The sequence below is a fragment of the Sphaeramia orbicularis genome, chromosome 16, assembly GCF_902148855.1.
Source record: "Sphaeramia orbicularis chromosome 16, fSphaOr1.1, whole genome shotgun sequence".
Lineage (NCBI taxonomy): Eukaryota > Metazoa > Chordata > Actinopteri > Kurtiformes > Apogonidae > Sphaeramia > Sphaeramia orbicularis.
Window position 1 is genome coordinate 59,866,389 of NC_043972.1, and position 14,149 is coordinate 59,880,537.

The following is a 14,149-nucleotide window of genomic DNA, read 5'->3' on the forward strand; positions in this document are numbered from 1 at the left end:
AATCATTACATCCCTAGTAATGACGCATACACTTTAAGAATGAAATGAGATTCAGCCCAACAGACCCATGAGGCTTTGATCCTGCACCAGAAAAAGACTGTTCACCAGTCCTGGACCTCCAGTCCCAGTCCAGTCTGAAGTCTTTTGAGGTCCAGTCTTGAGTCGAGTCTCAAGTCACTGTGTGTGCGACTTAAGTGCCACATGGACTCGAGTGGCAAGTCCTATTCCCCATCTGTGGGTATGTGTATTTGTCCACAGAACACACACAGTAGGGTTTTTCAAAATAAAAGCCTTATTAAAAGTGCTAAACCAGGGCTGTCAAACTCATTTTCATTCAGTTCCACATTCAGCTAAATTCAATCTGCAGTGGGCCGGACCAGTACAACTATAACATAATAATATATAAATAATGACAACTCCAAACTTTCCTCTATGTTTTAGAGAGAAACAAGTAAAATTACATTATGAAAATGTTTACATCTACAAACTAGCCTTTAAAACAATGTGAATCACATGAACAAACTGAATAAATAAGTGTGATTTTAACAATATTCTGCTTCAGTTTATCATTTACAGACATAATTGTTAAAATTGCACTTCCCTCTCTTAAGACATTTCAGGTTATTCACAGTTTTTGCAAAATTATACTTTGTTTTAGTGTAAATACATGAAAATATTTACATTTAAAAAGAGAAAAATTTGGAGTTGTGAGTATTTATAGGTTATTACAATAGTATTGGATTGATCCAACCCACTTTAGAGCCCTGCGATGAACTGGTCCCATTTCCAGGGTGTACCCCACCTTCGCCCATAAGTAGATGGGCTAGGCTCCAAGCGACCCCCATGACCCTAGTGAGGATGAAGTGGGTTCAGAAAATGAATGAATGAACCCACTTTAGATCATATTGGTCTGAGTGTGGAACCTGAGCTTAAATGATTGTTAATATCTTAGTGTAATTTTTGTATTTCACACATTCATCCCAAGGGCCGGACTGGACCCTTTGGTGGGCCGAATTTGGCCCCCGGGCCGCATGTTTGACACCTATGTGCTAAACAACGAGTATTATTAACTTTTTTTCATTCTTAGGACCAAACGCTCAACTGTTTGTACAGATTTAATTGATGGTGGTGGTGGTGGTGGTGGGGGGTGTTGAGGTGTTGACAGTGATGGGAAACAGAATGTACAATGCGAGGGCCCGCCTTATGCTTTGTACGATCACGGTGCCTTGGTCACATTGCAATTTTTTCAGTACATTCTCAGAAATTAATCAAAGCTTCTTTGGCAAATTTCTGCACATTTCAGTCAAGGAAGAAGAGTTCAGAAAAACAAAGTGACGGCGGAAATCAGGTCAGACGTTGACGGTGGTTAGTGGCAGAGTGCATGTGCAAGTACAGCAGATATTATCATCCAACTGGATCTAGATAAGGCAGCAGACATGCTGATGCTTGCATGACCATGAAGGTGTTGAAAGAAAAGATAAAAAAGAAAAAAAAAAAATCATCGCTGCAAAAGTAAAATAAAACTCGAAAAACAGGCAGAATTGAATAAGACTTGTCGAAGTGGTTATTGTTGTTACTGAGCTCAGTTAGCGTTTAAATGACGCATTCAAACTAAAATCTCCACTATTGACAGTATTTCATTGACTTTCTATCCCCACCTGCTGGGCTGAAGAACATTACAGGCACAAAAAAAGACTCAAGGTAAGAGAAAAGAGCTCAGAACTACAACATGTGGTTCTAATGACATCAGAATAATACAGAATGACAAACAAATAACATTAGTTCATCATCATCACATGACGTAGAATCCACTGGAAAAAATGCAGTTTTAGACAAAATATTTATAAACATTGAAACAACAATAAATTCCCATGAAAAGAGATCCAGCCTCATAGTGACTCATTGTGTCCATGTTTGACCAGCGTGGACCAAGAACCCCTTAAAGACACACAGACACATGGAACAGTCCGTACACACCACAGGAAGTCGGCCATTTTGCTCTGAATGTGCAGTTATTGACATATATTAACCCCCCCACCCCCCACCCACAATAAGGGGCAAGCACCTGCTTCTTTTGTCCTTTATGAATGCAGTGCACTTCCATCAAACACATTTATTTAGATATAGAGTATATGAGTTTAAAACGTTCAAGTCGTGTACTCTGTAGAAGCTGAGACAGATCAGAGCTGGTGGGTTCTGTCCTTTTGTCCTTTGCTGTCCAGGTCCACGTGTGCTGTCCAGGGGCCTCATGCAAAAAGGCTTGTGTGGATTTCATACTGAAACCTGGCGTACGCTTAAATCCAGAAAAGTTTGTACGCACAAAAAAATCCAGATGAATAAAACTGAGCATAGGCCCAAATCCAAGCACATTTCCTTTATTCATCCCAATCAGCTGGAATTGAGCGTGTATGTTGGAGTGCCAGACTCCTCCCTCTCTACGCCCACATTTAAATATGCAAATTAGTATAAGCGGGCTCTGCAGGTGGGATTCCCTCTGGGATTCCCCTCTCTGCAGGATCAGATGATGACGTCAAGGTGGACGCGAAGCAGAGGATGAAACAGGCAGAAGAAGAAAAGAGATGAACTCAGCCCGTTTGAGCAGAGACTCGACACTATTGTAGATGACACTGGTCTGACAGGGGTGACTGGGACCACCCCCAAGGTAAACATGTATTTAGTATTTGTGTAAGTCACACATTAGTTCATTCTATGGGTCATACAACAGTCTGATCACAGACAAACATGCTGATGCCGACCGGCATGGGTCTGTTCTGACGCGAGTCACCAGAGGACATCGAGAGGACAATCGACGGCATCAATGAGCGACTGGACCGACGAATAAATGTTCTCACAGACATTAATATTAGATTAAATGCATTTAACACCCAGTGAATTTTGTGGCCTTTTTTATATGGTTACATGGTATTTATATGGTTGTTGCAGGGATTAATGTCCTCCTGGGCAGGACTGGCATTGGTGGGTCCAGGGTTGGTCTGGTTCTGGTTGTTCTGGTTCTGGTTGGTCTGGTTCTGGTGGTGGATGTGTTGTTCTGGCAGTAGGATGACGAGCCAGTGTGTTCATTGTTCATCTGTGTATCTCCGATGTGCCCATCAATCAGAGGAATGTCCTTTTTCACATTAGTAACAGTTTCCCAGTATCACCTCTGAGTGTCGCCAAAGGTTCTAAAGCACTAGAAACGTGCGTATGCCAGCTATGGAGTTGGCGTGGAGGACCGCACATTTCCACGGTCATTTCACTCTTTATACATCTGAACGTGAGCGTGGAAAAGGGCGTACGCCAGGTCTTTGTGCGTACGCATGCTTTATGCATGAGGCCCCAGGTCCATGTGTGGTCCTCCAGGTCCATGTGTCTGTCCTGTGGTCCTCCAGGTCCACGTGTGGTCCTCCAGGTCCACGTGTGGTCCTCCAGGTCCACGTGTGGTCCTCCAGGTCCATGTGTCTGTCCTGTGGTCCTCCAGGTCCATGTGTGGTCCTCCAGGTCCACGTGTGGTCCTCCAGGTCCACGTGTGGTCCTCCAGGTCCACGTGTGGTCCTCCAGGTCCATGTGTCTGTCCTGTGGTCAGGGCTGTGGGTTGCTCTGTGGGTTCTCAGGGCTACAGTCCTCCTGCAGAGCACTTCCTGCCATCCACTGTTTGACATAATTGGAATGCATGGGCGTGTTCTGCTGGAATAAAGGGGAGTGTCTGTGCTGCTCAGCGTTGGCGTCTGTGGCCGACGGGCTGGTGCATTCTCCAAAACCACTATCGATAGTGTCCAAGTCCACGTGAGGGTACCCGTCCTCTGACGGCCCGTTGGACACGAACGAGTCCAGGGACATTCTCTCCTCCGGCTCATTAAACTCTGGCTCAAAGTGAAGGTTTTCCAGAGATAAGTCCACAGATACGAGGTTTCCATTCTCATCCCTTTGGCCTCCCATCCTGGACGTCAGCGCCTCGTCCAAATCATACCCAGCATGCCCTCTGTTGTCTCCTGCATATGGCCCAAAGCTTTCTCCATCCTGGTAACTGTTTACAGAGCTCTGAGACTCTGCCTCCTGCAACTCCGCCTCCTCCTGTCCATTCAGCAGCACAGTGTGGATTGAGACATGTCCGGTGGAGTGTCCGGTGGAGTGTCCGGCGGAGTGTCCGGTGGAGTGTCCGGCGGAGTGTCCGGTGGAGTGTCCGGCGGAGTGTCCGGTGTCCTGGGAGCTTCCCCCGTCTTGGAGGTGGACCACCAGGTGGGCCATGGGCTCCAGGCTGTGGAGGACACGCCCACTCTGTTGGCTGGACATCTGCACCTTCTTCCACTGAAGGACATCCTGGTCTTTGTCATTGATCACATGGACGTCTGCGTTCATCCTCAGAACGTCATACTCGCTGAATACAGGCTTCACCCAGTCCTGAAACACAGCAGATACACAACAGAGGCCTGGATTAAACTGCTTTACTGTAATCAGATTACATATATTAAGCCTATAAACTCCCGCTGAAGACTACTTATTCTGTTCTCCCCTTCAACCTCTGTCCTGGAAATGGTGATCTCTCTTGATGTTGAAATGGAATTTGATGGAGTTGAGTGGGAATATCTGTTCTCTGCACTCAAACAGTTTGGATTTGAAGCAGGTTTTATATCGTGGATAAAACTTTTACATGTTCCTCCTCTGGTCATTACTCCTGGTCCTCAGTCTGAATATGTCCCATTGGGTAGAACCTGTCCTCTTTAACCCCTCCTTTTTGCTATTACAGTAGAGCCATTAGCCATTGGCCTTCGACAGTCTGAGGATTTTTCATAGATAGTGTGAGGTGGACTAACTCATAAGTTATCTCTCTATGTGGATGACTTCCTACTATATACTGATATCTAACCTCATCCCTTCAGTTCCTTCAATTGTCCACACCCTTAAATCAGTTTGGTAAAATATCTTGGGATCTTTGTTTTCAGCACAACTTCATCTACATCATCTGTTTATTATGTTTTCACTTTAACCTACTATAAAAATACAAAAGGACAGAAAACACACACACACAAAATAAATAAAATCCAATTTGAAAAATGTATATAATTTATTGCATAAATAACACAAAGATGTTTAACGAACCTTTTCAAAGACTTTAAAAGTGAATATTGGTTCCAAATATTAGGTATATGAAATCAAATTTGTAATAAATTGAAACTATACTCAAATATTTGACATAAAAGCAGATCTTACATAAGGTTTTTTCCCCTAAAAGTGCAGTAATCAAACACGGTTATCATGAGAATTAAAATTTATACGGTAATACTAACCGTCTGCAATTTTACTGCGGTTTATCATTATACCGGTAATCGTTACATCCCTAATTTGTAATGTGTAACTGTACTTTTTTTCTTTCTTTCATGTTTAGAAAATCAATAAAAAGTGTTAAAAGTAAACTCCCACTGACAACAGCAGGACAAACATGAAATGATAGACATGATTTTACCGCCTGGTCTCTACAGATATTTATGACAAAAGGAGGATTTCAACAGAACTCAGCCGTTCTCTGAAAGAAAATCCACACTTTTTTCTGATCCCTGTGGATTCACTCCGTCAGTGTCTTCATACATACAGTGAGATGAACTGTTTCACCTGCTCATACAGACTGTTCATCCCCTTTAATGTGCACCCTACCTCATTTACAAGTCCAAATATAGGTTCCTTATATTTACGATTGGTTTATGTGACACAGTTTTACAGTCAAAGCCACGTCAGACAGACAGAGGTGGTTTGTTTCCATACTTAAATCAGTGGGTAAAACCAACTCTTATCAGACCTTGGTACCAGTCAACACATTTGACAAAAAGGGTTTTCGCAGCATTTAGCGACTGCATGAACCTGATATGAGAAACACTACTGAAGCTAAACTAAGGCTAAAGCACAGATGGGTTTATTACCTTTATTTCCTGAACGTTCCCATAAATCTATGGTTCTAATAGTTTTGGATTTTTCATTCTAGTTTAGTTTTATTCAGTTTGGACTTTTTTTTTCTCTAATTCAGTTCATTTTAATTCGTTTTTAGAGCAGGTTTACTAGTTTTTATTAGTTTTTATTATTTTCTAAATGCTTAGTTGTAGTTCAGTTGTAGTTTAGTCGTCTCTTTTCTCTTCTTCTCTGTCGTCGTATTCAAATAAATCCCAGACAGGACTCTGCTGCTTTAGTCTCCATGTTTCCAGGTAGAGTGGGGACCAGAAGACGACTGGAAACCACAAGTGAACACAAGTGACAGACCAAAAAGTGTCGTATGGTGCCGCTAGCTAAAATTGCTAGAGCAAAATAAATAAATTTTGTATCAATGGGACACTGACAAAGACGAAAATGACGGGAATTTTGTGCATAATTTTTATACGTTTTAGTTAGTCTTGTAAGCACACAATACAGTTTCGGTTAGTTATCATTTTCTTGTAATTATTGTTTTTATTTATTTCAGTTAACGAAAATGTTTTGACAATTCTAGTTTTCATCATTTCGTTAGTTTTTGATAATAACCTTGCATAAATCTACATGCTTTTGTTTCTTGGTGTAACTTTTGTGCTTCCACCTACAGCCTCAGCGTGCACTGATGCCAGATAAGCATGAATGAGTCTTTGCTGACGTAGACGCCACCACATCCTGAGGTTGATCAGCCTCCCTGAAAACGCTGTGAAAGCACTAGCAGAGCTCAACCACAAGAGGCAAAGCAGAGCAGTGATTCAAAAAAAAAAGATGACACCGACTGTCACGAGACCCTGAATGTGCTCGACACAGAGCAGAAGACCCAACAAAACAGGAACTGGACTTATTTCCATCATGTGTCATGAATCAGACACAAGAATTATGATTAAAAACGGATTATTTTCCTTTACCTATTGATATGGCATAGAGATTAGAGTCAGACAAGCCTATGGGAATGTATATGTGTATGTATGTAACAGTGTATATATGAATTTGTACATGTATACGTAAGTGTATGCGCATGGGTATGTATATGTGTGTATGTATGTATATGTAGGTGTATGTGTATGTGTGTATATATATATATATATATATATATATATGTATGATATATGTATACATGTATGTGTGTATATATATATATATATATATATATATATATATATATATATATATATATACATATATATATATATATATATATATACACACACACACACACACACACACAAACACACACATATGTATGTGTATGTATGTGTGTGTGTATATGTGTATATATATATGTATGTATATATGTATAGATAGATAGATAGATAGATAGATAGATAGATAGATAGATAGATAGATAGATAGATAGATAGATAGATAGATAGATAGATAGATAGATAGATAGATAGATAGTAGGCCTGTAACGGTACACATACTGAACTGAACCGTTTCAGTACACAGCTGTTCGGTTCAGTACACAGCTGTACCGAAACACTACCTTTCACTACCTTTCAGGGAAAAGTGCAATACTAATGTTTAAAATACATTTAGTAATATTAATAATTCATTTTATTTTCTGTTTGATTTATAGCAGCAGAATTATATTATTCCTGTTTTTCTATATTCTATTGTCTCCAAAAATTGGGGGAAAAATGTTAAAAAATTCATAAATGCATTAATAGACATTTTTAAGGGGTTTTCTTTCTTCCTGTACCGAACTGAAGAAAAACGAACTGTGGCTTTGAAAACCGAAAACGTACCGAACTGAAAATTTTGTGTACCGTTATAGGCCTAATAGATAGATAGATATGTACGTATACTGGGGTATATATGTATGTATGTATGTGTATATGTATGTATGTATATATGCACATATTGTTGGTTTAGACAAAGGGGTGAGAGCTAATATAAGCTCTGCTTCTTCTCACTCCTTTTCCAAGATGACTTTTTTTTCTTTTCTTTTTGTGTGTATCATTATTTTATGCTTCCTTGAATTTTCATTTCTATATTATGTTGTGCAAAGAAGTCAAATAATAGTAATAAGGAAGCTTGTATCATATCCATATTGGAAAAAAACAAACAAAAACAAAACAAAAAAACTGTGTTCCAACTTTGAACAACATAAAGAAAAGCAGAATTCCCCAACCTTCATGAACAAAACCAAACACAGTTTAAGGTAAAAACCATGTGCAGAACATCAGAAGGAACTTAATGACATTTTCCATTCTGCAGCCTTTGTTTATGTATTATCTACCTTAACTTCTCCAAATGTGTTTTCACAGTAATAATAATAATAACAATAATAATAATAATAATAAGAAGAAGAAGAAGAAGAAGAAGAAGAAGAAGAAGAAGATGAAGAAGAAGAAGAAGAAGAATGTGTAAAAATATGTTCACATGTCATTAAAAACATTTGACGTCATGGAACAAAGCAGGGTGGTGAAGAGGAAAAGAAACTCTTCTACGTCATCACCTCATCTTTCCTTTCCTTTCATGGTTTCCACTTTATTTCAGTTATTATACCCCCCTCTGCTGGTCAGTATGTGTAACTGCACACAGATCAGCCTTGGATGGAATTGAGCCTCTTTTGACTGACATTAAGTCTGTGTCTGAAGCAGTGCAACCAACACAAAAGCCTTAAACCACAGGTGTCAAACATGCGGCCTGGGGGCCAAATCCGGCCCACCAAAGGGTCCAGTCCGGCCCTGTGGATGAATGTGTGAAATGCAAAAATGACACTAAGATATTAATAATCCTTTTAGTTCAGGTTCCACATTCAGACCAATATGATCTAAAGTGGGTCAGATCACTAAAATACTATGGTAATAACTTATAAATACTCACAACTCCAAATTGTTCTCTTTGTAAATGTAAATATTTTCATGTATTTACACTAAAACAAAGTATAATTTCGCAAAAATATCTGAATAACCTGAACAAATATGAACAACCTGAAATGTCTTAAGACAAGTAAGAACAATTTTAATTATATTCCACCTGTTATTAAATGTTTTTTGTATTTGTAGATCCACTGTGATCTGTAAATTCCAATGTACATGTGGAAGTGATAAACTGAGGCAGAATAGTGTTAAAATTACACATTTTTTTCAGTTTGTTCATATTATTCACATTGTTTGAAAGGACAGTTTGTAGATGCAAACATCTTCATAATGTAATTTGGCTTTTTTCACTCTAAATCACAGGTGTCGAACATGCAGCCCGGGGGTCAAATCCGGTTCACCAAAGGGTCCGGTCCGGCCCCTGGGATGAATTAGTGAAATGCAAAAATTACACTAAGATGTTAATAATCCTTTTAGTTCAGGTTCCACATTCAGACCAATTTAATCAGTCAAATACTATCATAATAACCCATAAATACTCACAACTCCCATATTTTTCTCTTTGTAACTGAAAAATGTTCATGTCATTTTACTGTATTTACACTAAAACAAACTAACATTTCACAAAAACACAAATAACCTCAACAAATATAAACATATTGAAATGTCTGAAGTGTAATTTTAACATTATTCTACCTGTTATTAAATGTTTTGTGTATTTGTTGATCCACTGTGATCCGTAAGTTGTAATTTACATGTTTAAATGATGAACTGAGACATAATATTGTTAAAATTGCACTTAGTCTTCTTAAGAAATTTCAGTTTTTTTCATGTTATTCACATTGTTTTAAAGGATAGTTGGTAGATGTAAATATTTTCATCACATAATTTTACTTTTTTTGCTCTAAAACATAGAAGAAAATTTGGAGTTGACATTATTTACAGTATATATTATTCTGTTATTATTTTACTGGTTCGGCCCACTTCAGATCAAATTTGGCTTAATGTGGAACTGAACTAAAACAGCCCTGCATTAGAACATTCAAAGTGTCCCACTGTGAGGTATGTGCATTAGATTATTTGTATTTTATACAGTGTGAAAACACATTTAAAGATGAAACGAAGCCTAAATATAACCTCCACTGACTGCATAATTAACACACACACACACACACACACACACACACACACACACACACACTTTTTCCATTTTTAATTTTTTTTTTTCTTTTTTTACAGAAAAATACAGTTAAAATACATTTGCAAATGTATCATAGTTTCACAAATATTTATTTTCTATTTATGAGATTAAACGGTTTATTTAAAGTTTAATACTGTAAAAAAACAAACAAACAAAAAAAAAAAAAACAGATAAAATTACTGACAATTAACCATTAAAGAAGTATTTGTTCTGTCAGTTTAACCAGACTTGTTTGTTAATTGACAAATATCTTGTGTAATTACAGGAGGTTTCACAACAAAAGTGTTGAATAAATATATTTTTGTGAATGTATAACATGTATAAGCACTGATAAACTGTCCAAATACAGTTTTTATCAGTGGATTGGACAACTGAGTCTCACTGAAAATTATTTATATATGTATATTTATAGGGAATTTGATTGTTTTAATACATGTAAATATTCTTTATTAAACATTAAAAAGTAAAAAAAAAAACATGTCAAATCTCATGTAAAGTTAGGGCAAAAACTGTATTTTAATTATGGAAAATTACTGTATTTTTATGAGACGGTTATTTTCCGTTATTCTACAGTATTACTCTGGCACCCCTGCTGCCGGAATAATACTGTTTTTTGACGTTTTTTGTTTTTTTTTATAGTGTAAAGCAGCACCAATAAAACACACACACTGGGCAACACAACGCCAGTAAAACACACACACACACACACACACACACACACACACACACACACAGAGTGACTGGTGTGAAAAAGGGGAAGCAGGTCTAATGAACAGATAGCCCTGTGATAGAAAACAGAAACATGTCAACCACATCACTGTTACAGTGAAAAACCACCTGTTTTTAGTCAGATTCTGTGACTCGTGGGACTTCAGGGGTGTTTTCCACTGAAGGTGGAACCGTTTTTGGTTCTTCTACTAAAAAAACACACCAACCCCCAGAGGCAGAGCTGGAGGCCTGCTGAAGCCCCTGCACCCTGACTCATAACAGACATGAACAGGGGAAGTCCCACCCAGCCCACTGTGGGTGCACACATACCCACTGCCCCCCCCCGTGCTGACACCTGCTGGTGACAGTGGGAACAACACAAACCCTCTGAGACACGCTTTCACCTCCTCACTGTAAGACCGAATAAGTTCAGTTTACTTCGAAAATCTGAGGTAACCCACTGTCTCAAAAAATTTCAGTAATGACTAATGAAAACTGGAGTGTATTAAACTGAAATGCTTGATTTAAATGGAATTGCTATTTTAAGTACAACACACTAAATGCCAAGTTAATTTATGTCAAACGGTTTGATATAAACAAATTATCTGTGAATTGGGATAAAACTAAGTTTATGGTGTTCACAAATAGAAGAAGGGAAGAACATGTTTCATTGTCTATTAATGGTGTTACAATTGAGAAGGTTTCAGAAATGTGTTTTTTGTGTGGAAGTCACATATTGCTTATGTAAAAAAAAAAAAAAAAAAAAAAAAGGTGTCAAAAAATATTTCTGTATTGAGTAAAGCAAATTATGTGTTGGATTATAAAGCAATGAGAATTTGATATTGTTGACTTATTTTGCCATATTTGAGGTATTGTATTGAAGTATGGGCCAACACATATATGCGGAACACAAAGACTGAAAAGACCAATAAGAATCATGTCTAATGTGAATTTCAAGGAACATACAAATGAGTTGTTTATTAAATCAGGATTGTTTCAGTTTTACAGAGTTAGCTGAATTAAGGACAGTGTTGATTGTGTTTAGAGCGAGAAACAGACTTTTGCTGCAAATTTGCAGTGATTATTTGTTTTAGTTTGACAGGATGAAAAACATATAAGGAGGTTTAATTTTAAACAGAAAAGGGTTCGGACTAATGTGAAGGAAATGTGTATTTGTGTTGTGGGTGTCAGAATGTGGAATTCTTTCGCAATGGAAGAGAAAAGCTGTACAAATATTTGCCAGTTTCAGAGGTTGGATAAGGGAAGAATAGAGAAGCTATCATGTAAACTTTTTTTTACTGTAATAACTGTAACGGCAACCTATCTGATGGAAGCAGATGTTTGAAGAAAGGGGCAGGGATTAGAAGTTTACTTCATCCTGCTCCTTTCCAATCATTTAGATTGGAATGAATGAATAAAATGACATGAAATAAATAAATAACTTAAAATTCGTTGTAATGTCAATTGTTTTGTATAATCATTAACTTAATATCATCAGTTCATTGGACTCAATTCCAAGTTGATTTAAATTAAAATATTTTCCAATTTAAATGACTTTGTGTAATTATTCAACTTTATATATTGTAGCTTGGAAGGAAATTATTCAGGAAATTAGTTCAATATAATTTATCAGCACAGAAAGTGCTTTTAATTTTTTTAAGGTATATAGATTAGTTTTGTCCAAAGACAATATTAGCTCAACAGTAAAGTTATTGTTGGGCCTCTGACTGTGACTCATGGTGCAGGTCTACAAAAATACAAAAACCAACACAAAACGGCCAATAAACACTGACATCCACACATTCAGTCCAAATGAACACTAACAGCACAACCCACTGAACCCCTGCACAGAAAAACAACACATTTACAACAAGGAAAGCACTCAGAGAGCGCAGACCTCTGCCAAGACACCCCCCCCCATCCCCCCCCCCCGATCACCACCAAAATTGAATCAGTTCTTCCTTGTGCCAGAATCAACATTTCCTGAAAATTTCATGAAAATCCGTCCATAACTTTTTGAGTTATCTTGCTAACAAACAAACACACATGCACACAAAGCAAAATGATCACAATACCTCCTAGCAGAGGAGACAACCTGCCCAATACCCACAATGCAATGCACAGATAAAAAGGAGTGGTCAGGACTAAAACTGAGTGATTTAAAGTTTTCAGCTGAAACTGTTTCGTACTTTCAACTATGTCTACAAATGAGTAGAATACACTGAACATTTTATAGTCATGGAACCTCACCTTGAAATTCCCTTGGTAGATGTTGTACAGCGGTTCGAAGAACACGTTTGGCTTCGGAATGAAGGTGATCAGCTGGAGCTTCTTCTGCCAAAACCTGAAACAGACACGAAGCCCACATGAAACATCAAGGCAAGGCAGATTTATTTGTATAGTACAATTCATAGACAGGGCAATTCACAGTGCTTTACAAAATGGAAAAGAGACAGGTTAAAAACACACAATTCTAATTAAAACATAATCAATAAAACATAAATAATTGTCGATTAAAACAAAGTAAAAGGTCAGAGGTCAGATAGAAGCCTTTCAGTTGAACAGCTGTTTTCAGCCTGGACTGAAACACTGTCACAGTTCAGGTCTGTGTGACGTCATCAGGAAGACTGAAACACAGTTTAGCTGCATAGAACTGAAACACATAGAACTGAAACACATAGAACTGAAACACACAGAACTGAAACATAGAACTGAAACACATAGAACTGAAACACACAGAACTGAAACACAAAGAACTGAAACACACAGAACTGAAACACAAAGAACTGAAACACACAGAACTGAAACACAAAGAACTGAAACACATAGAACTGAAACACATAGAACTGAAACACAAAGAAATGAAACACATAGAACTGAAACACATAGAACTGAAACACATAGAACTGAAACACACAGAACTGAAACACAAAGAACTGAAACACATAGAACTGAAACACAAAGAAATGAAACACATAGGACTGAAACACATAGAACTGAAACACACAGAACTGAAACACATAGAACTGAAACACACAGAACTGAAACACAAAGAACTGAAACACATAGAACTGAAACACATAGAACTGAAACACACAGAACTGAAACACATAGAACTGAAACACATAGAACTGAAACACACAGAACTGAAACACATAGAACTGAAACACATAGAACTGAAACACACAGAACTGAAACACAAAGAACTGAAACACATAGAACTGAAACGCAGCTTCACCTGTTTAGTCCTTACTCTGGGACCAGCAGAAGACCAGTCCCTGAGGTTCTCAGACCAGTCCCTGAGGTTCTCAGGGTCCCAGATGGTTCATATGGGACCAACATGTCCCAGATGTACTTTGGTTCTAGACCAGGGGTGCCCAACCCTGGTCCTCGAGGGCTACTATCCTGCATGTTTTAGATGTATCCCTCTTCCAACCCACCTGATTCAAATGATAGGCCT

At 38.1% G+C, this 14,149-nt stretch overlaps 1 protein-coding gene across 1 annotated transcript in view; it reads right to left on the minus strand.

Annotated features, from left to right (window-relative positions):
• Positions 1 to 952: 952 nt before the first annotated feature.
• il21r.1 (interleukin 21 receptor, tandem duplicate 1) overlaps positions 953 to 14,149 on the minus strand; it is a 36,137-nt gene continuing 22,940 nt past the window's right edge. Inside the window, exons 8-9 of the mRNA XM_030157134.1 lie at positions 12,940 to 13,033; positions 953 to 4,398 (exon numbers count right to left, since the gene is read on the minus strand). Coding sequence (XP_030012994.1) covers positions 3,580 to 4,398; positions 12,940 to 13,033 — 913 coding nt within the window. The 3' untranslated portion in view covers positions 953 to 3,579. The remainder of the gene's footprint in view (positions 4,399 to 12,939; positions 13,034 to 14,149) is intronic.